The sequence below is a fragment of the Diceros bicornis genome, chromosome 4, assembly GCF_020826845.1.
Source record: "Diceros bicornis minor isolate mBicDic1 chromosome 4, mDicBic1.mat.cur, whole genome shotgun sequence".
In the NCBI taxonomy this organism is placed as follows: domain Eukaryota; kingdom Metazoa; phylum Chordata; class Mammalia; order Perissodactyla; family Rhinocerotidae; genus Diceros; species Diceros bicornis.
Window position 1 is genome coordinate 67,723,440 of NC_080743.1, and position 25,949 is coordinate 67,749,388.

The 25,949-nt window shown below is 51.3% G+C and overlaps 4 protein-coding genes and 1 long non-coding RNA gene across 11 annotated transcripts; 3 read left to right on the forward strand and 2 right to left on the reverse strand.

Moving 5' to 3' along the window:
- Positions 1-1,654: 1,654 nt before the first annotated feature.
- Positions 1,655-5,483, forward strand: UFC1 (ubiquitin-fold modifier conjugating enzyme 1). Its single transcript, XM_058539653.1, has 6 exons — positions 1,655-1,879; positions 3,760-3,827; positions 4,068-4,131; positions 4,419-4,495; positions 4,746-4,836; positions 5,040-5,483. The coding sequence occupies exons 1-6, from the start codon at positions 1,757-1,759 to the stop codon at positions 5,118-5,120; spliced, it is 504 nt and encodes a 167-aa protein (XP_058395636.1). The 5' UTR covers positions 1,655-1,756; the 3' UTR covers positions 5,121-5,483.
- Positions 1,737-13,761, reverse strand: LOC131404687 (uncharacterized). Its single transcript, XR_009219827.1, has 3 exons — positions 13,671-13,761; positions 3,256-3,319; positions 1,737-2,463 (listed from the first exon to the last, which is right to left on the reverse strand). It is a non-coding gene; the product is annotated as an uncharacterized LOC131404687 (long non-coding RNA).
- USP21 (ubiquitin specific peptidase 21) lies at positions 6,132-12,283 on the forward strand. Of its 2 annotated transcripts, XM_058539622.1 has the most exons (13): positions 6,135-6,321; positions 7,148-7,768; positions 8,569-8,628; positions 8,773-8,893; positions 9,116-9,227; positions 9,417-9,572; positions 10,076-10,140; positions 10,395-10,498; positions 10,683-10,769; positions 11,054-11,132; positions 11,363-11,470; positions 11,572-11,686; positions 11,899-12,282. In XM_058539622.1, the coding sequence occupies exons 2-13, from the start codon at positions 7,169-7,171 to the stop codon at positions 11,987-11,989; spliced, it is 1,698 nt and encodes a 565-aa protein (XP_058395605.1). In that variant the 5' UTR covers positions 6,135-6,321; positions 7,148-7,168; the 3' UTR covers positions 11,990-12,282. The 2 variants fall into 2 exon arrangements, with proteins under 2 accessions (XP_058395606.1, XP_058395605.1); XM_058539623.1 differs by lacking the exon at positions 10,683-10,769 and having other exon boundaries at positions 6,132-6,321; positions 11,899-12,283.
- On the forward strand, positions 12,982-17,143 carry PPOX (protoporphyrinogen oxidase). Of its 5 annotated transcripts, XM_058539627.1 has the most exons (13): positions 12,990-13,288; positions 13,462-13,556; positions 13,716-13,850; positions 13,989-14,104; positions 14,287-14,419; positions 14,716-14,860; positions 14,970-15,160; positions 15,618-15,678; positions 15,877-15,995; positions 16,073-16,183; positions 16,283-16,432; positions 16,797-16,839; positions 16,924-17,143. In XM_058539627.1, exons 2-13 carry the CDS (start codon positions 13,470-13,472, stop codon positions 17,064-17,066), a joined length of 1,434 nt encoding a protein of 477 aa, XP_058395610.1. In that variant the 5' UTR covers positions 12,990-13,288; positions 13,462-13,469; the 3' UTR covers positions 17,067-17,143. The 5 variants fall into 5 exon arrangements, with proteins under 5 accessions (XP_058395609.1, XP_058395607.1, XP_058395610.1 ...); XM_058539626.1 differs by having other exon boundaries at positions 12,982-13,288; positions 13,462-13,850; positions 16,264-16,432; XM_058539624.1 differs by having other exon boundaries at positions 12,985-13,288; positions 13,462-13,850.
- Positions 17,144-17,708: 565 nt separating this feature from the next.
- B4GALT3 (beta-1,4-galactosyltransferase 3) lies at positions 17,709-22,989 on the reverse strand. Of its 2 annotated transcripts, XM_058539631.1 has the most exons (8): positions 22,905-22,989; positions 21,936-22,010; positions 21,294-21,568; positions 20,485-20,720; positions 19,713-19,903; positions 19,462-19,584; positions 18,136-18,240; positions 17,709-18,002 (listed from the first exon to the last, which is right to left on the reverse strand). In XM_058539631.1, exons 3-8 carry the CDS (start codon positions 21,553-21,555, stop codon positions 17,729-17,731), a joined length of 1,191 nt encoding a protein of 396 aa, XP_058395614.1. In that variant the 5' UTR covers positions 21,556-21,568; positions 21,936-22,010; positions 22,905-22,989; the 3' UTR covers positions 17,709-17,728. The 2 variants fall into 2 exon arrangements, with proteins under 2 accessions (XP_058395614.1, XP_058395613.1); XM_058539630.1 differs by lacking the exon at positions 22,905-22,989 and having other exon boundaries at positions 21,936-22,738.
- Positions 22,990-25,949: the final 2,960 nt, after the last annotated feature.

A 25,949-nucleotide genomic window follows, 5' to 3' on the forward strand; every position in this document is an offset into this window, starting at 1 on the left:
TAAAGTAATTCTCCAAAGTCTTTTTTCGCCCCAACTTTGAGGAATAATTAACAAATATAATTGTATATATTTAAAGTGATGATTTGATATACATGTACATGTATATCATATACATATACACCTGATGATTTTATAGACATACATTGTGGAATGATTACTAAGATCAAGATAATTAACACATCAATCACCGCACATAGCTAACTCTTTTTTGTGTGTGTATCTGTGGTGAGAAAGCTTAAGATCTACTCTCAGCAACTTTCAAATATACAATACCGTATTATTAACTGTAGTCACTATGCTGTACAGTAGATCCTCAGAATTTATTCTTCTTATAACTGAAAGTTTGTATCGTTTGACCTACATTTTCCCATTTCTCCCTCCCCCATCTCCAAATTCTTATGACGTTTAAATCAAAAAGTCTCATTCCAAATTTCTGCACTCTGTACCACACCACAGTGCCTACACCCAAAAGGGAATAAATCTTTTTTTCCCATAGGAGAGAGATCTCTAGCGAGATATTACAAAGCTTTGCCTTAGCCTTATCTAATAACCAATATTTTTAAGAAAGAAATATATAGCATGCCAATAAAAGACAAAAACCACATCATCTCAATGAAAAAAAAATTTGGAAAAGAATCCAATATCCATTCATGATAAAAACCCTCAACACTAGGAACAGAAGAGAACTTTCTTAACCTGATAAAGGGCATCTATGAAAAGCCTACAGCTAAAATTGTACTTGATGAAGAAAGGCAATGTTTTCCCCCCTCAAATCAGAACAAGACAAGAATATCTGCTCCCAACACTTTTATTCAACATTGTACTGGAGATCTCAGCCATTAGAAATTAAGTTATAGTATGCTTATCAAATTTGTAGATGGACTATAGAATTTGATGATTAATAGAATCTGATCCAAAATTACTGCCACAGGCTGGAAGGATTAACGGAGTAAACAAGATATTAAATTAAAGCCAAAATTAATGTATTTAGGGTTAAAAACCAACTAAAAGATACAAAATTCTGCAAAAGGATTACTGGGTACCGACTGCGTGCCATTCACTAGAGATAGAGATATGATTCCTTCCTAGATGAGTTAATTCCAGACCCGAAAATGTCTAGGCTAGACTAAGGCAAGCCTTCCTGTGACCTCTAAACTCCTTTGGCACTTAAGAATTCTCTAATTCGATTGTGTTAATTTTTCAGGGCCGAGACTATATATTATACTTTGATTCTTCATGGTTTCCAATAATGATCAGGAGTACAATACCCTTCCATCAGACGAGTGCATTGGCCTCTGCTAATTCAGCCGGACTACATGGAAGCTAAGTAAGCTTATTCCAAGCGGAAACATAAGAATCGCGCGTTTTAGGAAACCAGTGCCCGGAACAGCGCCTAGAACAGCCTGCAATTCTAACGGCTCTCCAAGTTTGGGAAGGTGTCCGGAAGGGTTTTCTGAGGTTACTTCTCTGAGCATGAGCGGAAGTCAGCCTTGGAGTAGTCTGCGTTTTGTTTTTTTTTAAATGATAGGTGCCATATTCAGGACAGAGCAATCCGTTTCCATTCTGTTCTTCCTGTTGTACCCACAAGCAGGTGATCAGGTGACGAATTTGCCTTTGTTACTAGAATATAAAGATCGAATTCAAAGACGTCTTAAGGTAGCCCAACTGCTCATCTTCCCATAGTAAAGATGGCGGCACCTCCAATGTAAACCACACGTAATACCACTTCCGCATTTCTCTTACGCCCTCGTCCAAGATGGCGGACGAGGCTACCCGGCGTGTCGTGTCGGAGATCCCGGTGCTGAAGACTAACGCCGGACCTCGAGATCGGGAGTTGTGGGTGCAGCGACTCAAGGAGGAATATCAGTCTCTTATCCGGGTCAGTTGTGCTTCCGCGCCCGACTGCGTCTCAGAAGTTTTGGGGGTAATCAGGTGTCCTTAGGAATAGGCTCCGTGTGGAAGCCGCTTCCGGTTTTAAAGTTTATCTCCACAAATTATAGAAACTGGACGATTGCGGGGCTGGGGGACTGAGCGGGGAATGGTAGGGAGGTGGCAGAAGAGACTCAGTTTAGAAGTCACAGTGGGGCCAGAATTGCTGGCTGAAAGCAGCAGTTATTCGAGGGATATGCCTCCACAGAAGGTGACGTGTCCCTCTGGCTCCAGGTGTTCGCTCTCCTGGATGTAGGGGAGGTGGTCAGAAGGAATTTCTGGGGCCCTAAGTCGCGGTCTGCATCTCTCTGCTCCCTCCTTCGCTCTTCCTGAGGGAGAGAGACACGTTATAGTTGAAAATTCAAGTAGGTCTTGGTTGCAGAGAGTTGAGAGTTGAGGAGCTGAGCATACAGGAGCGAGACATCTTCTCTGCTAATCTCCCTTCTGTGGACGGAGAAGAAGTTTGTCTTCCTTGCAGTGGTCTCTGTCTGTTTCAAAAGCCAGCAGCTCTCCTGCTGCATGTATTCATATTCACTAAAAAAAAAAAAAAAAAAGACACATTTATTGTAGACCTAGTCCTAGGAAGGGGATCCAAAGCCGACTAAGGTGGAGCCTACTGAGGTAGACAGAAATCATTATAATACAGGAGGTGGCAAGAGACAGGGAGAGGGAGACAGAGAAATTGCTAGGATGTTTTGAAGTAGGAGGTGAGATACTTAATCCAGCTTGGGTCTAGTCAGAGAAGGCTTTCTAAAAGAGGCAATGCTTGAGCTGAGACTTAAAGGGTAAACGTAAATCAACCTGATAAAACATGAGGGTAAGAGACGGACATTCAAGTCAAAAGGAACAGCATGAGCAAAGGCATAGAAGGTAGAAATACCATGATGTGTACAAAGAAACACAAGTAGTTCAGAGTTGCTAGAGCATCAAATGTGTGGCAGGGAGTGGTAGACAAGGCTTGAGAGATAGGTTTGAGCACTTGAATTTTATCTTGGAGGCATTGGGATACCTTTAAAGGATTTTAAGGAGTGACATGGTCAGATTTGGGTTTAGATCAATCACAGCGGCGGTAAAGAGGAAAATAGAATTGACAGGGAGAAGATTGAAGGTAGACAAGTTAGGAGGCTGTCATTAATCCAGGCAAAAGAAAGATGATATCTAAACTCAGCAGTTATGGTGAGGATAGAGAGGAAAGGTCGATTTGAAGAATATTCAGAAGATAAAATCAGCAGGACGTCATGAAGGATTGATGAAGTAGAGAGAGAGGGTCAAGGATGATTCCAAGGTTTTTGGCTTGAGTGACTGAGTGAATATTAATACTGCTACCTGAGATTGATGCAATGAAGAAACCGGTCTGAAGGATGAGGAGGAAATGCTGAGTTTGAGGTATCTGTGAAATAAAGGTAGAAATTTCAATATATAGTTGGATACTAGAGCCTGAAGCTCTAAGAAAATGTCTGGATTAAAGATAAAGATTTGGAAGTCATCAGCATGTGGGTGCTAGTCAAAACCAGGACTATATGGTCCTCTGTGGAGGTGATATACCATAAAATGAGTTGTGGGCTGAGGGCAGACACTATCAGAAGGGAGAAAAGAACCCAGGCGATATCATCGAGTCTTTTGGGCCTGCTAAATTGAGTGGAACCCAAGCACTCTCCTCTGCCCAGGGCAAATCCACTACTTATCAGCATAGCTTTGTCTTCAGGTTTGCTTATGTCAGAAAAGTTGGGTAAACATATTGAGAGAAAGTAATCACACTTTTCTTTTGAGGGAAGGGGGACTGCCTTTGGCCCCAACTCCTTCCTCAAAGACCTCATTCTCTGCTTTTAGTATGTGGAAAACAACAAGAATGCGGACAATGATTGGTTCCGACTGGAGTCCAACAAGGAAGGGACTCGGTAGGCAGACCCTCTCGGGAGGTGTGGGGGTGGGAATCTTACATGGCTTGAGCATTTTAGTGTCCCAAAGCCCACTTCCAGGCCTTCTCTGCCTGATATTAGCTGTCTCCACTCCCACAGCTCCGGAGTTCTCCAATTCCCATCCCATAAGTCTCCCAGGCTGGTCGCCTAAGTGAAGAACATGTCATTTGAGTATGAGAAGAATGGGCAAATTGGACTGAGGTTTGGTCTTTGTTACAGGTGGTTTGGAAAATGCTGGTACATCCATGACCTCCTCAAATATGAGTTTGACATCGAGTTTGACGTGAGTATGATAGAGTGGGAAACATGGAGGGGAGAGATTAGGTGATTGTTAACAAGCAAACCTTTCTTGGAGGGACCAAAGAAAACTTTTAAAATGGGAGGGAAAAGCTGAGATTCGAAGCAAGCATAGGTTACAGTTACTCATCTCCATGTCCAGAATCCTAGTGTGTACATGCTGCTTGGGGAGTTTGCCAGACATTTCAGTTCAACCAAGAAATGTGTATGTCTGATTAGATTAGTTCCTTTCTATCCTGATTCTATTTTATTGAGGCTTTATAATTCCTCCAGATTCCTATCACATATCCCACTACTGCTCCAGAAATTGCTGTCCCTGAACTGGATGGAAAAACAGCAAAGATGTACAGGTAGGACTGAATAGGAGATGGGAAAAGGTCAAAGAAGGCCTTAGGGAAGAACTGTGGGAGGCAGGAATTTTCCCAGAATCTGCTGACCTAGAGGGGCTCCAGGCCTCCCTCTGCTAAGCCTGGGCAAACTACTTAGCAGACTTTGTTCTCAATTCTGATTACAAGTAGTCTTCCTGTGCTCCCAAGAGGCTGCTATGCTATATGGTAAACCTTGCATGTCAACACCTTCTTCCTCTTGTCCCTCTCATAGGGGTGGCAAAATATGCCTGACAGATCACTTTAAGCCTTTGTGGGCCAGGAACGTGCCCAAGTTTGGACTAGCTCATCTCATGGCTCTGGGGGTAAGTTTGGAGTATTTGGTATATAAGGGGACAAATAGGTTAGACCCTGAGCGGTGTAAGAAAAGTATCTGAGAGTAAACAAAGAATAACAGTGTCTTCCTTTGGGCATGTTCCCCTAGAATCTCTCTAGGAAGGAGCTTCTGATGAAATAAGAGGCATTGACTCGGTGGTAGTAATCTCACAGGGTCTCCCTTGTATTTCAGCTGGGTCCATGGCTGGCAGTGGAAATCCCGGATCTGATTCAGAAGGGTGTGATTCAGCATAAAGAGAAATGCAACCAATGAAGGATCAAGCCACTGAGGCAGGACAGAGGGACCTTTGATTGGCTACGTTCCTGTTTTCCTGTGCATTACTCTTCTTGCTCATCTAGCTGCTTCCCCCCACACCCATTCACTCGTAATTGTTATGAAGTGGCTGCAGCAGGCAGTGCTGGGAAAAAAAACCCAACAGTGTTCCTACTGAATTTCTAAGTTTGGCTACACAGGGAGTAGAAGGACTGGGACTTTGGAAAACCAAAAGGCAATTTATATCCCTTTCCCAGGTGGAACAATGTGAGATCCTGGAGGGACAGGGGATGACTGAAAGTGGGTACATAGTCTTTTTGGTTTCTGAAGATAACTCATCAATAAAAGCTGCTTCCTCTGGTGGCCTATGGTTCTCATTGGTGGCTGTTGACAGAGGGTGAGCAGGTTAAGGGTGAGCAGGCCAAGACCCAAAGCACATGTACAACTACACTAGTTTGGGAGGGAGGGGGAAATGGAGGATGTTCCGGTCAGGAGCTGGGGAATGAAAGGAAATCTTGACTGCTCTCCCTGCTGCTGAGATCTGCCTCTGTCCTTTAGCAAGGAACCTACTGCTTTGGCCTGCAAGGTGCCTGATGAATGATTTTGCAGGGCCAACATTCCCTGCCCTCCAGGGATCTTCCCATTCCTGTGTGGAGTGCTGGATGCTTCCCCAGAGGTCCGCTGGCTGGACCCGGGCCCTGCAGCCTCCCACACTCGCACCCCTGCTCCCTGGGAAGGATCTGTGCTGCAAGCCTGGGGGCCATACTACGACTGTTAGATCTACGTCCCTATGGACTACAGGATGGGGCGACGGAAATCTATCCTTCAGGAACTTGCTTTGGAGCGATGGTTTAAAGAAATCCCGGGCAGAGCTGGGAACTGGCTGTCCTAAAGTTGGCTGCGTTTCCATGGTGTCGGCGGCGAAGCCAAGGGGGCGGGCTCACGCAAGCGCCAAGGAAGCAGGTGGGTGGATTCCGAGTGTGGGTGCGCAGGCGCTGTGAGAGACGGTGAAGCCGGTGGCCGGTGGCTGGGCGGGACCAGCAAAGATGGCGGCGGCCCCTGCGGCGGGAGAGATCTGGGCAAGAGCTGCGGCTAAAGCTGCAGCCGGGCCCGCGGGGGGGCTGCACGGGGGTAGTAGGGGGTGGCCCTGAGCTGGGGCCTGGTCCTGGCTGGCCTCCCCCGCCGCCTCACCGGGGGACAGGTACGGTCCGGGGCGCTATGGCGTGGGGGGCCGAGGGAAGACTGCTCCAGACCCGAGGCGACGCCCTCCACAAAGGCAGATGCGCGGGGGGCCCAGCAGGCCTGGGAGAACTGGGCTGGAGGGACAGCGTCCATGGACCGCGGGGAATACGCCGCCAGACCCCGTAGCCAATCAGCGGCCTCGGCCTTTCTGCCCTCGAGGGGGGCGGACCCGACTAAAGCACTGCTGTGGTGGGAGATGTGCAGAGATAAGGGGCCAGGGAGTTGTTTGTCCTCCCTCTCCGCCACTGCCCCTGAGCCCCGACAACACGTAGGCGCTCAAAGGTGGGGGAGGGAGTGATTCGCAAGTCACCCATTTAGTCTGCTTCATTTGCACCCCGGGGTGGGGGGCCGGGGTTTGAGGGTGGAATGCTGTCTTTTGGACTCTTATCCTTGCATCCACACCCCCATTTGGCCAGAGGTCTTAAGTGACCCAGGGCACATCCCACTTGACTAGCCAGGTATGGGGGCCCTTGTCATGAGCGTTTAGATTATAGACAGACAAGATAGGGACTATCAGTCATTGGCTTGTTCAGTAAAGATGTATTTTGCAGGAAGGGGGTGAGGAATATAAAGTCAAAGCCATGGACTGCTATCTTTCATTCATTTATTTACTCAATGGATACTGAGTATTTACTTTGTGCCACATACTATGCTAGGTACTGGGGAATGCAATGACTGATATGGTACACGTGGTTCCTACCCTCAGTGCCTGTAGAAGCTAATATGGTAGCCTAGGTTCTTACCTCCCTCCATATTCAAATTCTGACCCTCTCTTCTCCTCCCAGGTCCAGCCTGTGGTGTCCGCAATGCCCCAGGCCTCTGAGCACCGCCTGGGCCGGACCCGAGAGCCACCTGTTAATGTCCAGCCCAGAGTGGGATCCAAGCTACCATTTGCCCCCCGGGCCCGCAGCAAGGAGCGCCGAAACCCAGCCCCTGGGCCGAACCCCGTGTTCCGACCTCTGCCTCCCCGGCCAGGTCCTCCTGAGGAACGGCTCAAGAAACTGGAGCTGGGACGAGGACGGACCTCAGGCCCTCGTCCCAGAGGACCCCTTCGGGCAGATCATGGAGTTCCCCTTCCTGGCTCACCACCCCCAACTGTGGCTCTGCCTGTCCCATCCAGGACCAACCTAGCCCGTTCCAAGTCTGTGAGCAGTGGAGACTTGCGTCCAATGGGGATTGCCTTGGGAGGGCACCGTGGCGCTGGAGAGCTAGGGGCTGCACTGAGCCGCTTGGCACTCCGACCTGAGCCACCCACTTTGAGACGTAGCACCTCTCTCCGCCGCCTCGGGGGCTTTCCTGGGCCCCCCACCTTGCTCAGCATACGGACGGAGCCCCCTACTTCCCATGGCTCCTTCCATGTGATATCTGCCCGGCCCTCTGAGCCTTTCTACTTCGATGACAAGATGGTGAGGACTTGCCAACACATGTGGCCTTCCATGCCGGTGTTCCTCCATGCCTCCAGCTTTCTTGCCATCATACGGCTTTCCTTTCCCGCTTTACTCCAAGCTCCTTTCTCAACCCCTAGTTACAGCAGTTTGGACTCTCTTCTCCCTTACTTAAGTACTCTGGAGCCTCATAGACCCTTTTCGGGGTTGTCTGTGACTTCCCAGCATGGTGTGCCATTTTAGTCCCCAGGGAATTAACCCAACTGTTTGGAATTCTTCTTTGGGTCTCCGGGCCCTTACTTTCCCTTGCTGCACCTTCTCTCCTAGGACGCTGCCTAGGCCTAATTAATCTCTGGAGCTGAAGAGGGGCGGGCTCAGAACAGCTGAGATAGTGTGGTTGCCCATTTCCCGAGCTAAGTGAGCTAGGCTGATTGCAGTCGGAGCCATCAGGAAAGGGTGCAGGAAGGGGCCACGGGGGCAGGAGGGGGCCTTGGGGGCAGCAAGGTGGGGGTGGGGAGCAGCTGGGCAACCATGCCAGTGCTTGGGGAGTTGCCCCAGGAGCTGCAACGCCGGCTAGCTGGGCAGAGGAGTAAGTGGTGGACAGGTGGGACAGCCATGGCTGAGTCCGTGGTACACTCAGCTGTGATGGGCTTACTGCTCATGGCCAGTGAGGTAGGGAGACCCCAATACCCAGTGAGGGAAAGAGGGTAGAGTTTGGGGGTGAAGCAGGGGTGGGGGAGGCAGTGGGCAGCATGCTGTTGAAAGGGTAAAGTGCCAGCTGGGACATACGGGAACCTCCTGACTGTACTCTGACCTTCCAGGCTCACCACACACTGCTTCTGGGCTCTGGCCATGTTGGCCTCCGAAATCTGGGAAACACGGTGAGAGTCATTCTCCTGTCCTTCCTCTCTAACAGGAATGTGAAATGGTGCTGGGGGCAGGGGGAAGGAGAGCACTGAAGCTCTTCTGAGGCTTCCTGGGCACTGGTCTGGAGAGATAATGGCAGTGTCTCTGCTGCTCCCCAGTGCTTCCTGAATGCTGTGCTACAGTGTTTGAGCAGCACTCGGCCTCTTCGGGACTTCTGTCTGCGAAGGGACTTCCGGCAAGAGGTGCCTGGAGGGGGCCGAGCCCAAGAGCTCACTGAAGGTGGGGCAACAACTCCTGCGCCTCCTTTCAAGTCCTCTTTTCCCCAGCCCCTTTCAGATCCATCTGCCAGTGCTAGTGGCCCCAGCCCTTAAATCTGGCATTTGCATCTGTTTTTCCCAATACCTGCTTTCCTAGAGGTTGTTTTCCACCCTCTGAGCCTCCTCTTGCTTGTCTCTTCCAGTCATTAACCTTTGTTTCCCTTCCCTACTCCCACCCCAATAGCCTTTGCAGATGTGATTGGTGCCCTGTGGCACCCTGACTCCTGCGAAGCTGTGAATCCTACTCGATTCCGAGCTGTCTTCCAGAAATACGTTCCCTCCTTCTCTGGATACAGGTGGGAGAGCTGAAGGGTATGGGATTTCTCTCTGGCCATATCTGGGGGTAGGGCCGATCAGGGGCCCTGGCAGCATTGTTCTGAGCCTTGAGATGTTCTTCATCCAGGAAGTGGGGACCAATGTCTAGGTAGGGGATAGTGTCTGTGGACTAGGCAGGGGCCAGTTGCCCATACTCTGTCCGGCTGTAGCCAGCAGGATGCCCAAGAGTTCCTGAAGCTCCTCATGGAGCGTCTACACCTTGAAATCAACCGACGAGGCCGCCGGGCTCCACCAATCTTGGCCAACAGTCCAGCTCCCTCTGCACCCCGCCGCGGAGGGGCTCTGCTAGAAGAACCTGAGTTAAGGTAAGGTTGCCCTCCCTCCCTCTTCTCCCCAGTAGTTTATCAGCAGCATTCATATTCACAGAACTGAGCTAGTCAAGATTGAGGAGGTAGGGTCTAGGGAAACACTTTGCCTAGGAAATGGTTTGAGAAGCAGTGCAGAAGTAGGAGGAAGCTAGGAGGAGGAGGGAGGCTGAGGGGTGCAGATGGAGGCAGAGGAGAGTGCTAGGGATGTCACCATATTGAGGGAGGAGGGGATAATTAATTTACAACCGGGTACATAAAGGGTTTGAGGCCAGGTAGAGGAAGACAGCACATTCTTCCTTTGTCTACATGCCTTTCTCTTCTTCTCACCTTGGATTCCCCCAAAGTCCTCCAAAGCATTACTCCTTTGACTCTTCCTTGAAATTTAGAGAAGGAGCTGGGGTATGGATGGGGTACAGGGCTCTGGATCATTTCAGTGGTGTTGGGGGCCCAGTGTTCCTGCTGTCTCATGGGTGCTCCCCACTTCCCTTGATCTGTGGTAGTGATGATGACCGAGCCAACCTAATGTGGAAGCGTTACCTGGAGCGAGAGGACAGCAAGATTGTGGGTATGGAATGGGGCAGAGCAGTGGCGGAAAATTAGTGTGTGGGGGTGCAGGCTTGGGAGAAAAACTGCTGCTGTCAAGGGGTGTGAGAACAAGACTGGATGATGAAAATGTGGAAAAGGTGTGAGGGCTTTGTTAGGAGTGGTGGTGGTGGGAAAGGAAGGGTCAGGCGGAGGGATGGGAAGAGGCGGGAATCCAAGGAAGCATCTTAGGCATCCCACAGTGACTGTTTCTCCTGCCTGTTTGCTTCTGTCTAGACCTGTTTGTGGGCCAGTTGAAAAGTTGTCTCAAGTGCCAGGCCTGTGGGTATCGCTCCACGACCTTCGAGGTTTTTTGTGACCTGTCCCTGCCCATCCCCAAGGTGGGATTCCAGAGGATTCCAGGGGTGGATGGGACATGGGCTCTGTGACCCAACCCTACCCACCCCCAGAGTGTGGGAGGGAACCCTGTGGGTCTCTGGAGCAGAATCGAATCCTGGATTGATTGAGAAGAGTTGGAAAAGGAAATTCAGAACATGCTGACCCTTCATTCCCCTTCCCCCCCAGAAAGGATTTGCTGGGGGCAAGGTGTCTCTGCGGGATTGTTTCAGCCTTTTCACCAAGGAAGAAGAGCTAGAGTCGGAGAATGCCCCAGTATGTGGGGGTTCACAAGGGATATAGTAGGGGTGGGAGACCTGGGGTAGGGAGCTGCATATGGGTAAAAGGGATTCCATGATGCTTTAGTATAGGGAATAATATATGTCTGGATTTGTGTTGGAGTCTCAGATATGTCCTCATACTTCTAGGGCAAAGGGGGAGTGGCCCAGAGGATACAGAAGTATTGGGGAGCATAGTAAATTGGTATGTGAGTAAGGGTGTTGGAAAAGCCAATTGAAGTGAGGAGTACATTAACGGAACCTTATTTGACGTTTATTCAGGTGTGTGACCGATGTCGGCAGAAAACACGAAGTACCAAAAAGTTGACAGTACAAAGATTCCCCCGAATCCTCGTGCTCCGTATCCTAATCTTCAAATTCTTATTTCTCCTATCCATTCTTTTTTCTCATTCTCCATGTTTGTGGAGGCTGGACATTTGGGCATTGAAATTTCCTTAGGAAAAGCCTGCCACTCCACCTTTCCCTACCGTGCTCCCAGTGTGTGTTCAGGGAGGGGAGTGGGCAGCATTCAAGACCTCAGTCCTCCTCAGGGGCCCTCTGCCTCCCAGATGCTCCTTAACCAGGGCTTAGATCTTAATCGATTTTCAGCCTCCCGAGGCTCCATCAAGAAAAGTTCAATAGGTGTAGACTTCCCGTTGCAGCGACTGAGCCTAGGGGACTTTGCTAGTGACAAAGCGGGTGAGTCTGGTAGGGAAGGTCCTAAGGAGCCCCACGAAGGGGAGGGAGAGAGTGGGAGTGGGGCACAGCTCTGCGGAATTTGATCATCTCTAACCCTGCAGGAAGCCCCATATATCAGCTGTACGCCCTTTGCAACCACTCGGGCAGTGTCCACTATGGCCACTACACAGCCCTGTGCCGGTGCCAGTCTGGTTGGCATGTCTACAATGACTCTCGGTGAGAACAGCCTCCTATTCAACTCCTGCCCCGTTCCCACTGCAGCCCTCACCCCTCTCCCTAATATGAAGCCCCAGGAGAACAGAGTGCCTGGTGAAAGGACAGGTGGGGTCTCTCCTGATCTCTTCCTGTTTACTGTGAGATTGATCTTGTGGGGAGGAGGGAATATACAGGAATGATCACAACCCCCTCCCCATCTCCCTTCTTCCTAGTGTCTCCCCTGTCAGTGAAAACCAGGTGGCATCCAGTGAAGGCTACGTGCTGTTCTACCAACTGATGCAGGAGCCACCCCGGTGCCTGTGACACCCCCTTTAAGCCCTGGCACCTGTGAAACCCTTTCAACACCCTTAAGCCCCAGGCTCCCCGTTTACCTCAGAGACGTCTATTTTTGTGTCTTTTTAATCGGGGAGGGGGGAGGGGGTGGTTGTAGCTCCCATTATTTTTATTAAAAAGTACCTTTCCATCTGGAGGGTCCCTTGTCTCCCGGCCCCATCTACAGAGCTCCCCAGGCCCCTGCCCGTGTACAGCCCCCAGAACCTCTACAATCTCACTTTTTGTGAATAAATTTATTAAGAAAAAGTGATGTCACTTATGTTTGTGCTTAGGGTGTGGAGATACAGAACTGGGCCGAATTGGAGTCTTCCTGGGACCCAGTTCCCTCTCTAAACAGATGGGGGTGCTCTCGGAGCCGGGCGGGCGTGGGGATGGTGGTGCCGGACCCGGACACGTTTATGCCAACGTTTGCCCAAGCAATGAATGTTTACGTTGGGAGGAAAAAAGGGAAGGCAAACTTGAGACTTTTGAAGCTGCGGGAAAGCCTGGAACTAGAGTGCAGGCACTGGGGCGACGGGTTTTGCAGGTAAAGGGGCTGCCCCTCGAGGGCGAGCCACCCAAGGACCCATGTTGACAAACACTGGGTACGTTGCCGGGCGGCCCTGGCTCCCGTAGGCCCAGGCTGTTGCTAATATCAAGGAGCTGTTTATGGAGCCGCCTCCCCACGGACCAGCCTCCAGTGCCCCTATCCACTCTCCCTACAACCAAAGCTCATGAGGCCCTCCCTCCAGGGTTCCCACCCCAGCTGGGCCTGGGAAGTTTGAGCTGGGGAATGCTAACCCCGATTCAGCTCTCCCCGCCCCAGCCCTGGGGGAGGGCAGCGCCAGATACAGCTGCTCACTCTAACCCGGCACGGAACCAGTTAAGCTCCAGCTCCAGCGAGCAGCCCCTTGAAGACGCCGTCCCTCCGCCTACGCTGGGCACTGCCAGCCTAGCGTTTTCATTGGTGAATGTGATCCGGGGCTTTCCAGGACCCACCAATGGAGGAGCAGGAAAGACAGCGGCGGGAGCGTGCCGCGAGAATAGAGTGGACGGAAGGTCGGAGAGGCCGAAAGGGTTGGGGGAGGAGGTAGCGGACTCAAAGCACTAGGCCTAGTGAGGCGCGACAGGCAGAGCGCCTCAGAGCTCAGGCGGCCGATCGGCGCCCCGAGCCCCGCGCCGGCAGATAGCGTGGGTGTGGCCCTTATCGGCCTCCCCGCGGAGTGCCGGCTGGGTGAAGTCTTGAGACTTCTACCTCTTTCTCCTTCCTTTTCTCTCGTCCCTCTCGTGGTGAGTCATGGGCTCTGGGCGGGGACTTCACCGTTCCACCACCCCATTCTCCGGCTCTGCCTTAGTTTCCCCTAAAGCAGTGAATGGCCGGGGGTGGAACGCGGTATCGGCCGGGCTTCTGGAGAGCAGGGTGTCCCCCGGTCAGCCTGTCTTTATCGCTCCTTCTCCCTCAGGCTTCCCAATGGGTCGGACTGTGGTCGTGCTGGGCGGAGGCATCAGCGGCTTGGCCGCCAGTTACCACCTGAGCCGGGCCCCCTGTCCACCCAAGGTGAGTGCCCTACTGTGTCCGAGGGAGCCCCCTTTAATACCCTTCTCCCATTTCCAGCAAAAGGTGGATCCTGGCCCGCGGAATCGCCGCCCCCTTTTCCTCCACACTTTTTACCCCACGGCTGTAGGCGGTGCTGCAGTGGCTCCGTCTCGTCCCCAGGTGGTCCTGGTGGAGGGCAGCGAGCGTCTGGGAGGCTGGATCCGCTCAGTACGAGGTCCGGATGGTGCTATCTTTGAACTTGGACCTCGAGGAATTCGGCCGGCGGGAGCCCTAGGAGCCCGGACCTTGCTCATGGTGAGAGGCTTCTGGAATGCCAGGAGAGGTTCACAAGGGCCTTCACTAGAGGATAGAGGTGAGGGGAGGCGAAAAAGTATATTTGGTGGTCAGTCGTTTCCTTAGTTTCTCCTCTTCTTGAGGATGTGCGGAGAGCAGATTTCTGAGCTTGGCTTGGACTCAGAAGTGTTACCTGTCCGGGGAGACCATCCAGCTGCCCAGAACAGGTTCCTGTATGTAGGCGGTGCCCTGCACGCCCTGCCCACTGGTCTCAGGTAACACTATCACCTCCTTACTGCACATTCTTCTACTGTGCCCCCATCCTCATATTCCTTCCATTTTCTCATCTCCCAGTTTGTCAGCCCTCCCAGCAAAAGGGGCCAAGTGAATGGAAATGACCCCCTGGAGCTGGGAGGTAAATGAGAGCTCCCTCCTCATTATGCCTTCCTCCATGCAGGGGGCTACTCCGCCCTTCACCTCCCTTCTCCAAACCTCTGTTCTGGGCTGGACTGAGGGAGTTGATCACGCCCCGAGGCAAAGACCCTGATGAGACTGTGCACAGTTTTACCCAGCGCCGCCTTGGACCTGAGGTGACACTGCCAGGAGGCCCCAAATCCCTCCCCTCCTAAACCAGCTGCAGAGCCCCCTGCTCAAACCTGCTACCTAGGAGCTCTTCTGTATCATTTGGGAATGCCATCTTCTCTTTCTACCCAGTAGTCCCCAAAACTCAGTGGTAGCAGTGAATGCCTTCACTTCCTTCTCATAAGTTATAGTGGGACTGCTCCCCAAACCAAACCCTACCCCACCCCCATTCCCTACCAAGTAGGGGCAGTGGAAACCAGCGTAGCTTATTCCTTGGCCTCTCAGTCCCAGTCTCACCCTTAAGGTGGCGTCTCTAGCCATGGACAGTCTTTGCCGTGGAGTGTTTGCAGGCAACAGCCGTGAGCTCAGCATCAGGTCCTGCTTTCCCAGTCTCTTCCAAGCTGAGCAAACCCATCGTTCCGTGTTACTGGGGCTTCTGCTGGGGGCAGGTGAGGGGGGGATTGGTTCAAGGGGTGAAGATATTAAGGACTGCCAGAGTGAGGGAATGGAGGCAAGGGATGCTATTTTATTGATTCTTCTCTGCTTCCTCCTCTGCAGGGCGGAGCCCACAGCCAGACTCAGCACTCATTCGCCAGGCCCGGGCTGAGCGCTGGAGCCAGTGGTCACTCCGTGGAGGATTGGAGACGTTGCCCCAGGCCCTTAACACCCACCTGACTAGTAGGGGGGTCAGTGTTCTCAGAGGCCGGCCGGTCTGTGGGCTCAGCCTCCAGGCAGAAGGGCGCTGGAAGGTAGGAGAGCCCCCTTGAGTGTAATGAACCTGTGTGTTAGAGTTTCCGTCTTTGCCTCAATGTTTTAACCAGGCCAGGGCTGGCAGGACCGGGCTTACTCATTGTTTTCTTGCCCTAGAAACTATTTAACATGGGCTCCCCCAGGTTCTTAGGCCTTACTGTTGGACCTTCCTCCAAGACCTGTATGATCCAAGTCTGTGGATAGAAGTAGTGCTTATAAGTGGCTCAGAGATAGGGGAAGAAACAACCCAGCTCCATTAAACATTTCAGAGTGGCCACACTGGCCTCAGTCTGGCCCACTTCCTAGAGTAATAGGGGAGTGATTTTTGTGCTGACTGCACATCACTTATCTCTTCATCCTGGGTCAGTACCAGTCTGTCCTGCCACTTGGGTGCCTGGGAAACTGAGGCAAAATTTCCATTACCTCTGTCTCTCTCAAATGTTTTCATCCTCTCAGGTGTCTCTAGGGGACAGCAGTCTGGACGCTGACCACATCATTAGTGCTGTTCCAGCTTCAGGTAATGGGGTAGCTGCCCCCCCCACCCACCCCCCACCCCCGCCATTGCCAGGTTGAGGCAAGCTGTAGCTCTCTGGGCCAGCAGGACCATACCATGCCCCTGAATTGGTCATCCCTATGGGAGTCTCATCCCAAGGAGGGTTGATGAAACTGCAGTGTGAATGCCTCCTAAGGCAGGTCTCTGCCTGCTCTCTTCCAGTGTTGAGCCAGCTACTCCCTGTTGAGGCTGCGCCTCTGGCTCGTGCCCTGAGTACCATCACTGCTGTGTCTGTGGCTGTGGTGAATCTGCAGTACCGAGGAGCTTGTCTGCCTGTCCAGGTGTGACCCAGAGGAAGGGGAGACATGGGCTCAACTGGGACCCTCCCCACTTGACCCGGTCTCTTCCTTTTCTCCAGGGATTTGGACATTTGGTGCCATCCTCAGAAGACCCAAGCACCCTGGGAATTGTGTACGACTCAGTTGCTTTCCCTGAGCAGGATGGGAGCCCCCCTGGCCTCAGAGTGACTGTGAGAGAAAGCAGCTTTGTTTATGGGGGTTTCCCAAGGGACCTTCTGTGCCCCAGTGTAGGTAAGGCCAGGCTGGTCAGTGCTATATTCCCTCCCTAGGTGATGCTGGGAGGTTCCTGGTTACAGACACTGGAAGCCAGGGGCTGTGTATTATCTCGGGAGCTATTCCAACAGCAAGCACAGGAAGCAGCTGCCACACAATTAGGACTGAAGGAGCCACCAAGTCACTGTTTGGTCCATCTACACAAGGTGAGTTGGGGTAAACGCCCCTCAGCTCCCCACTGAAGGCCTTGAAGGCAGGGACTGGTATCTTTGTCACTGTCCACCAAGACCTGGGACATCAATAATAAACTTTTCCCGGGCCGGCCCCGTGGGTTAGCGGTTAAGTCCGCGCGCTCCGCTGCTGGTGGCCTGGGTTCAGATCCCGGGTGCGTACCAACACACCGCTTCTCCGGCCATGCTGAGGCCGCGTCCCACATACAGCAAGTAGAAGGATGTGCAGCTATGACATACAACTATCTACTGGGGCTTTGGGGGAAAAAATAAATAAAATTATTAAAAAAAAATAATAATAATAATAAACTTTTCCCTGTATCTCCTCTTCTTCCCGCAGAACTGCATCCCCCAGTATACACTAGGCCACTGGCAAAAACTAGGTAAGTTGGGAAGGCACCTGGGTTGTGGAGGACCAAGGAAATTAGACCCCCAGCTGTAACTTTCCTTTTATCCTTTCTTTCCAGAGTCAGCTACCCAATTCCTGGCTGCTCAAAGGCTGCCCCTGACTCTGGCCGGAGCCTCCTATGAGGGGGTTGCTGTCAATGACTGTATAGAGAGTGGGCGCCAGGCAGCATTTCGAGTCCTGGGCACAGAACCTAATAGCTAATCCGCAGCTCTCACCTCTTCCTGCCCCTGCTGGCGGGAATTCTCTCACCCATGAAAATAAAAGTTGCTGGAACTTGGCGTGGTCTGGCTGTTCTGTCACCTGTGGGCTTGTGGGGTGGGGGGCAAAGACAGGCAAAGGGTGCCTGGGACTCACAAAGCAGGAGCAGAGGCGAGACAAAGTCCTTTATTAGAAAATATATCAAAATCCCAGCCCCCTGAGCCAGGTCCAGAAGAGGGAGCTATTCCAGCACTGGCAGAAAGTACCCAGGGAGGGGCTTCCTTCAACAAACACACTTCCTGGGAACCATAAATAGAATAAATATTCACAGAGGTCCCTCCAGAAGCCAGATCACTCTTCTCTCCACTGAAGAGGAAGGGACTTGGGGTCCAGCCCTCCTTCTGCCCCAGGGGCAGGAGACTCCCAGGAGTCATCACATAAAATCATGACACCAAGGATTCACAGTCTTAAGCCCTGGCAAGTGACCCTAGAAAGAGGGACTCCCAGGTCTAGAGGAGCCCAGCTCCAGTCCAGCAGTGGGGAGAGGCCCCTGCCCCCAGCACAGCACTAGCGTTCAGTTCCCCCACATCTCTCTGAGCAGTGAGGAGCTGAGGGTAGGGAGAATACAACCCCTCTGATTCCTGAAGGTAGGCAGGAAGGAGGAGTCAGTGTGAACCATGGGGGGCTGTGTGGTTGGCAGTAGGTGGCGGGTCAGGCCTGGCTGGGGGCCGGCGCTGCAGCATCTCTTGACGGAAGGCCTGGGAGGAACCAGGTGGGTAACGGGGACCAGAGAGAGTCCGAGGACCCCGAGGGTCTGTTCCAATGTCTGCTGTGATATTGGTATAGAGAGGGCCCAGCTCTCGAGCCAGCAATCGGTAGGTCAGTGAGTTCATCCCATCTTGCGTCCATGAATTCTGGGTACGGACCAGGAGGTCAAATCTGAGGGTTAGAGGTTGGAGACTAAGACCCAGAAAGGAACAGCCAGGAATCTAGGGACCTTTAGGAACTTCCTGGCTAGGATGCAGAACCCCAAGGATCCAGAAACAATTCCCAGGCAGTCCTCCCTTCCTACCTGTGTGGATTTTCCTCGTTGCCCTTATCTCCTCGGTGCTTCACCATCTTATAGTGTCCCACAGACGTGGGGGGGCGAGAGATCTTCATCCCAGCCAGGCGTACCCTATGGGAAAAGTGAGGGCACCTTGGAGGATCCAGAGTGGAGGAAAGCTGCTGACAGGCGAGCAAGAAGAACTAATGCCAGCAAGGAAGGGATGGCATGTTTCTGTACACAAAGAGCAACTATTACTAGTTAGACAAAAAAGTGCCCAGTACTGGAAGGGGAGAGACTTAAACAAAGAAGGAAATGGCTGAAGAGAATGTAAAAGCTGGATGTATCGAAATCCTCAGGGCCTAGTGCCAGGCACCCTGGGGCCTTTAAACAATTGGCAGAGGTAGGTTTGCACCTCCCATCTTTGTTTCCTAACTGGCGCCCAGAGCTGCCCTTGCAGTCTGGGAAGGACAGGGAGAGGAGCCATTTTGTCAAAAGGACAGGACAAGACCGAGAGTTTAAGACCCAAGCTCAGCAATTCTTATTTAGAATAGCGGCTGGTCTGCCTCAACTCCTCTGCCCAGCAGCCCCTGCCCACCCCCCACCCCCCCACACCCTGGCCCCACCACAATGTTAAGAAAAGGGCGGAACCACGTAATCAGGACCGAGAAACAAATCCCAACTCTGACACACAGAAGCAAGACGTGAAGATGGCCTGGGAAGGTACTGAAAGAATACATACATTTAGAAATTGCTGGGTACTTTACACACATACAGAGGACCAGAATTCACAGAGATGTCATCCCAAAGGACACAGGGAGAGGGCAGGCAATGGATCCAGCATATCAAGCCCAAATATTCACACCACACCACAGATATGAAATTAGGTCAGCTGAGGCTGAAGGTCAAAATGTTTCACATGCTAAAAATGAGTTGACATTATGACAATGGCACAGGCTTAAAAAAAAAAAGTGATTCTGGGCTCTATGGAGGAGAGCCCTTCCTCCCCCAGCCTCATAGGAAGTGCTCTGGATGCAACCCTAGCAGAAGGCAGGACTAAACTATCTCTAGGCCCCTTTCCAGCTCTGGAATCCCATGACACTATAGCCTATTGATCTTATCCTCTCTCGTAGGAACATAATTAACCAGATCTGGGAGACTGAAGGATGACAGAATGGGGGGCTGCATGCAAAGCCTGACCTGGGTAGACTGAAAAGACTAAGAAGGAGGAATGGGCACAGTGCAGGATCAGGGAGCTAAAAGTTAGTGTTAAAAGGCTATGGCCAGGGGTGGTCTCAGAGGACAGGGATCCAGGCTGGGGTGAGGGAGGGATGCCATGGCAGGAAGTCTGACCTGGTAGCAATGTCGTCATCTTCACCACCCCAGCCCCAATATTCATTGGGGAAGCCATTTATCTTCAGGTACTGGTCAGGAGTGAGCGCCGAGACCCCTCCAAAGTACTGGGGGTACGGGAGGCTAGAGAGAGAAAGATCCTTGAATTCCACAAGTCTGGGGAGACACTCCTACCCACAATCCCCTCAGCTCTCCTCCTTCCAATGGATAGTGGGTTTACCTCCTTTCCAGCACCCTCTCATGCCCTCTACCTGTATCCAAACTTGTTCATGGCAACAGCAACATGCCGGGGTCCCCGGGGATCACACACATACAGATTGTGGTCATTCTCTGGCAGGAGGTCAACATCATGCAAGAACAGGCAGTCCCACTCTTCATCACGCAGGGCCTCCCGCACTCCAACATTCAGCAGCTTTGCCCTGTTAAATGTTCCATTTCCAGCCTGGAATATAATAATGGAAGAGGACCAGACTATGTCTGTAGGTAGCATGGAGAAGAGGGGGCAGAGTATAAAAGTGAAAAGAGAGAAACCAAAGTGGGCTGTGGGGCAAGGAGAATCAAGAGAAAGACAAACTATCTTTCATTTTTTTATTCAACAAAATTTTTTTGAGCATCGTTATGTGCCTGATACTTACATGCTGCTGTTTAGCATTTAATCCTGACAACAACCATGGGAAACAGATGTATATTAGTTATCGTTCTTTGCCTCATTTTAGGGGGTTAAACGTCTTGCTCAAGGTCACATATGGGACAAATGGAAGAAATAGAATTTTAGCCCAAATCTGTCCAATTCCAAATTTGCACAATTCCAAATTCAACAAAGGAAAAATCATGGGAGAGTACAGGACAGTGGGAATACCCTAAACAGAATAACTAACAAGTCGGCAGAGCAGTGCCAGGTGCTTTCCCACATTCAACAGTCTGACTTTTAAAATTATTCCCGGGACCCACTATATGAGAGTGGAGTGGCATTTACTTGAAGTTGCCTTACAAAAAAGAGAGTGGAGTGGGGACTGGGGATACCTGGTGGATGACATAGATGCCGTAAGCAAGCTGCTGGCGCTGCAAGAAGGGGTGCAGGTGGTAGAGCAGCAGGCGCAGGTGGTGCTCCCGGGCACGGTGGGGCACAATGATGGCTGTTCTGGAGCGGGGCTCACACCCTGCGGGGTGGTACCGGCCCCCCGGTTCCACTCGGGGATTCCTCTCCACAATCTCTGCCAGCGACGGCACTGGACTAAAGGACACGGACACGGGACCCACTGTTGGGAGGGAATGGCAAGGTCAGGGATTAGAGGGGCAGGGAGAAAAGAAGGACCGCCAGGGCCTGGGAACACCTCAGGCCCCCATAGTCTGGTTCTGAGGCTCAGCTCCCCTAAGGGCTGACTCAGAAATTTCACAGCCTTGAGTTCACCATCATTGGGAGAGCTTTGCAAAGTCTGGAAGATGCAGGCTCCTTAACCTAGTCTACCTTTGTATTTTAGGGTTCCATAACTCTCTCCTGCCTCACAAGGTTGGAAGCTATAGTTAAGGGATGGAGAGAACAGAAAGACTTCCAACTAACTAACTAAGCCTGGTCTCATCTACAAAGGAAGCAATTCTTAACCCAAGGCAGGAAGAGCTCATAAATGGGCAGGCAATAGAAAGTTGTGGCTCAATCCAAGAGCCCAATCTAAACTCTAAATTCAGAGTCCACTATATCTCAGCCTCGGCCCATCTTCCAATTGCATTAACCTCCTGTTCTGAGTCCTACTTCTGCCACCCTCTGCCTGCCCAAGCCTCCTTGCCCCCACATCTCGGCTTTCCCTTCACTTCCTCGTTCCTTCCGCACTCACCTAAGAGAGGAGATCGTTCTGGACAGTATGGCAGACCTTGAGGAGCTGGAGGGCCCCCTGGGGCAGCAGGGGCTCCAGGCAGGTGAGTGAGGTTACTGTAGACATCATGGGGATGAGAATAGTCAAATGTCGGCCCCTGCTCTCGGCCAAATAGGGCACTGAGGCTTCGGAAGCCCCCCAGTGACAGGTACATCATGACGGCCAGCTGGGAGCCCACAAGCAGGGCCAGTGTACAGGGCCTCTCCAACAGCCTCCGCAACATCCTGGGGTGAGGTCTGAGGAGGGAGAGAGGAGAGTTCTGGAGGTGGGCAGGAAGAGATCAAGCCAGCACAGAAATCATCGGGTAGGGCTGAAGGTGGTGCCAGGGGTAAAGAGGAAAAAGAGGCAAAAAATAAAGTCACAGAAGGGACCACAAACGTGTCCGGTCATGCAAGAAAAAGACATAGAATGTAACCACCAGCAGCTCTACCACCTGTCACTTCAGCCCAAGTTTCACTCTCCTCCACCCCCTTCTCAAACCACTCCTGCATCTACTCAGTCCCCACTCTCAAGAATGCTTACATCATTCAGGTCCCAAGTCCATATCAGAGGAGTCTCTGGAGAACCTTTCTTCCAGTTTTAGAGGGGAAGAGAAAGACTCACCTAGGTTCAAGCTGTCTTCTTCTGGATCATGGGGGCTCCAGGAGGTCCCGGGGGGACAGAGATGTGAGGCATTATCTAAAATTGGAAATGTCACAGAGGACAGAGAAAGGCTCCATCTAGCACTCCAACAGTGACCCTGGGACCAGCTGGAACAGAAGCTGGTCAAGGATAACCAGCCACCCACAGAGGGGCAGAGATCAGGATCAGGGTGAAGCCGGTTTCCCAGCAGGGGATGTGAGGGAAAGTGGTTGGAAAGAAAAGAGGGGGGAGCAGGAGAGGTTAGGTCGCTGGCCTCTCCCCGGGGCTATCCTGGAGTGTCAGGTTCAATCGGTACTTAACCATTCCCCTACCCCAACAGGACCAACCTGTTTGGGGAGTGGGGACAGGGCAGCTAATGGAGACATTTTCGACAGGGGGTGACGCAGTCATGACAGGACTGTAGAGTGGCTTCAAGAGAACCCAGGGTGGAGTAGGAAACAGGCTCCTTTCCGTTCTTCACGTGCCTGGGAGCTAGCTCCCCAGGTGCAGGGAGTGTGACCACCTGGGAGCTGCAAGCAAACAGCCCTGGAGCGCGGCGGGGAGTAGGGTGGGGGAGGCGTCCTCTACCTTTTCTACCCTTCCTCAGTCCTGGGGGGTGGGGAGGAGGGTTACTGCTAAAGGAAGATAGGGAGAGGGCGGGCTGGACAGAACCTGTCCAGAGTACCTGGGCTAACTCACCTAGAGGGGCGTGGTCAGCGCTCTGCAGCGGGTTACAGCCCAGTTCTTTCGCAGCACCCCCATTCCACCCCAACCTCCTCTTGCGTTTGCCCTACCTTGCAATGTGAGCCCACCCGGCCTCTGTCCATACTTCCATCTGGGACCCCCTCCCTGCTCAAGCTTGTCTTCAGCCTTTACCCAAAACTTCTCATCCTCCCAATCGCCCGAACCTTTCTCCCGGGCCCCTCACCCCACCACCCCGAGCCCACATACCTGATCTTCAGCTTCCCGTCGTCACCGCCACTCTGACAGCCGGGCAGGCATCGCTGCCGCCATCTTGGAAGCTGGCGCTGCGGGGGCGGGGCCTCGCGTCACGGGGCGGGGCCTCGGGTGGGGCCGCCCGGGCTGGTGGAGCGCGGGATCCGAGCATCCCGCGGCCGGGCATGGGGGTGCCGGAGCGCTGCCCGGCGGGGCTGGGAGGAGGCTGTGCCGTGGGCCGGAAAGGGCTCGACCCCTTGGGGAGGCTGCGCGGCGGCTCATCCCCACAGGACCGACTCCTAGGGGGATTCCATTTCCCACCCCGCAGACTTGTAAAAACAGCAGCTCAAACCAGGACTTTCCTCTGGGCCGAGACTGACCGAGAGGCCGGTGGGACAATTTCGGGCGCTTCCCAAGGCCTCACTATCACCCCGGGCTTGCAACCAAGCGCCATTTAGTTTCAAAATTGTTTCTTGTCAGGGTGCATCACTGCTGACTGCTCTGGAGCGTTTTTGTATCCCATGGTATCCCGCAGGCCTTAAAATAGAAACAGTTAATAAAACAAGGAAACATTGAGTGTGGAGGGAAGAAGCGCGTCTGCTTTAATGTAAAAATGTGTTTCCCCAGATATTAGAGTAAAATGGACACTCCATTAATATGCAATATGTTTATCTTGTGGCTTCCACTACTCCGTTAGCATATTGTGTTCCTTAGAAGCAGATGTTCACACTGAGGAAACTTGAATAACTCACAGTGTCTGCCTCAGAAAGCTCATGGTCTTGTGTGCTTGTATGGGAGGAACGGAGGGTTGTAACCAATAGTGTGATAAATATGATAGCCCAGAAGTTGCACTTCATTCACATGTGGAAATCCGGAAAGCCTTCCCAGAAGAAGTGATGGCTAATGGGAAACCTGAAGGACTTGTCTATTGCACATCCTTATGCTTTATAAGATTCAGTTTCCATGGGGGAGATTTTACAGCTCTATGTAGGAAATTGATAGACATGCAAATTCCAGTCCTGTCTCATAGAGGTTCAGTTAACCCCCTACTCCCCACATTGTGGAAAAAAGTTTTTGCCTCCATTTTCATATTCGTTTCTGTATTCTCGATCTGTAAATGTGTCTCTTCTTTAGATATTCTTTTGAACCAGTAATAACATCGTCCGGTTCCTCACAAGTTAAATAAAATCTTTATGGGGCAGGCCCGTGGCTTAGCGGTTAGGTGCGCGCCTCTACTGCTGGCCGCACCGGTTTGGATCCCACGTAGCCACCGACGTACCGCGTCTCTGGCCATGCTGAGGCCGCGACCCACATACAGCAACTAGAAGGATGTGCAGCTATGACATACAACTATCTACTGGGGCTTTGGGGGAAAAAATAAATAAATAAAATTATAAAAAAAATTTTTTTCAAAAATAAATAAATAAAATCTTTAATATGTGTTCTTTTTTATGTAAGTATTGACAAAAACTCTCCTTGACCAAACTTTAGACAGGCTCCTTTGAGCCCTGCTTTCAACAGGACTCGTCTTTGGGCCCCTAGCCACTTTTAGCTAGAATCCTGCTGAGTCAGTTTAGTGAGAATCACCCACCCTTAACGTCTAATCACCCTAGCCTGCTGTCAGCAAGAATTTTAAGTCAGTTTAGCAAGAATTTCCCTACCCTTGATGTAATTTTCCATCCACTGACTCTCATTTTGTTCATTGGCTATAAATATCTACTTGTCTGTGCTGTGTTCAGAGTTGAGCCCAATTTCTCTGCGACTGGGACAGTCTTGACACCTATGGCAACACTCCTGAATGAAGTCTTCCCTACCATTTTAACAAGTGTCAGAATAATTCTTCCTTTAACAGTGTGAGAGTCATAATTTTACCTTTTTCTGAAAATTGCATTTCGACAGATAAATAGTGTTCTGGGCAGAGGAAACCATAAACCTCATTTCCTGGAAATAAGGAAGAAATTAAGGAGTTTGGTAAATTAAAAATGGATCAGTAAGGCTGGACAATAGAGTGAAGGGAATAGAGAGTTGAGACTGGAGAGGCAAATAGGTGCCAGATAATGAAAGACTCCATAAATCACATTAAAAGAGTTTGAGTTTGATCCTGAGGGCAAGAGGAAGGCATTAAAATGCTCTAAACAGAGAGTATGCTCAGAACTTTAGGAAGTTAACTCTGGTGGAAATGTGGAGCGTTAATTAAAGTGGTCAAGACCGGAAGCAGCGACACCATTTAGGAGGTTACTGCAGAAATCCAGAAGTGAGGTGAAGCTAATGCAAAATAAGGTAATATCAGTGGGACTAGAGGAAAGAGGATATCTTTGAGAGTTTTTAGGAGGCAAACAGGATTTGGTGACTGTCTGGATGTGCCACGTCAGTCAGTTAGAGGACTCCAAGATGACTCCCAGATTTCTATTGTGGACCACTGGATGGATGATGGTGCCATTTAACGAGAAACAAAACTTAGAAAAGGTACATTTAGGGGGAAATGGTAGAGATGACAAGTAAATTTTGGACTTTGTGAGTCTGAGGTACCTGTGGAGGCTCAAAATGAGATAATACTGGGTTTGAGTACAATGCCAGCTTTGGAATCCACTGGCTGTGTGATGCTGAGCAATACACTCTCTGGGTTTCATCTGTAAAATGCACCCCACCTTAAAGTGTTTTGTGATAATTAGTGAGAACTATGGAAAAGTGCCAACAGACAGCAGATATTCAGTACATCTGAATTTTGAGGACAAAGTAGGAGTTGAGTAAAAGCCCTGATTTTTTTTAAGGAGCTCACTGTGTAGCGGAAAAGACAGACCCATACAGATAGTTGAAATCTGGTTCTCCTAGAGGACCCTTCTTCTGAGCCTCTACTCCTCCATAGTGTTCTGTTCTTATAAAACTGACCTTCACCTTCTATCCCTCCTCTGTATCTACCATTTTCTGATAACTCCCCTACCTTCATTTGTAAGCTCCCAATTTTCAAGAAACTTCACTTCCATTCCATCTCACCCTGGCCACGCCCTGGACTTAGTCATCACCTAGAATTGCTACATTTCTGAAAACTTAAATTCTAGT

Bases quoted from the DNA above. Each gene is read 5' to 3' on its own strand.
- UFC1 (XM_058539653.1), top strand. From the start codon at position 1,757: ATGGCGGACGAGGCTACCCGGCGTGTCGTGTCGGAGATCCCGGTGCTG. The intron at 4,496-4,745 runs GTAGGACTGAAT...TCCCTCTCATAG, and splicing joins AAAACAGCAAAGATGTACAG to GGGTGGCAAAATATGCCTGA. The intron at 4,837-5,039 runs GTAAGTTTGGAG...CTTGTATTTCAG, and splicing joins CTCATCTCATGGCTCTGGGG to CTGGGTCCATGGCTGGCAGT.
- USP21 (XM_058539622.1), top strand. From the start codon at position 7,169: ATGCCCCAGGCCTCTGAGCACCGCCTGGGCCGGACCCGAGAGCCACCT. The intron at 8,629-8,772 runs GTGAGAGTCATT...GCTGCTCCCCAG, and splicing joins TCCGAAATCTGGGAAACACG to TGCTTCCTGAATGCTGTGCT. The intron at 11,133-11,362 runs GTATCCTAATCT...ACCAGGGCTTAG, and splicing joins CCCCCGAATCCTCGTGCTCC to ATCTTAATCGATTTTCAGCC.
- PPOX (XM_058539624.1), top strand. From the start codon at position 13,470: ATGGGTCGGACTGTGGTCGTGCTGGGCGGAGGCATCAGCGGCTTGGCC. The intron at 14,105-14,286 runs GTAACACTATCA...TCCTCCATGCAG, and splicing joins GCCCTGCCCACTGGTCTCAG to GGGGCTACTCCGCCCTTCAC. The intron at 15,996-16,072 runs GTGTGACCCAGA...CCTTTTCTCCAG, and splicing joins GAGCTTGTCTGCCTGTCCAG to GGATTTGGACATTTGGTGCC.
- B4GALT3 (XM_058539631.1), bottom strand. From the start codon at position 21,555: ATGTTGCGGAGGCTGTTGGAGAGGCCCTGTACACTGGCCCTGCTTGTG. The intron at 19,585-19,712 runs GTAGAGGGCATG...TTCTCTCTCTAG, and splicing joins ATGAACAAGTTTGGATACAG to CCTCCCGTACCCCCAGTACT. The intron at 18,241-19,461 runs GTCAGACTTCCT...CTTTTCCCATAG, and splicing joins GATGACGACATTGCTACCAG to GGTACGCCTGGCTGGGATGA.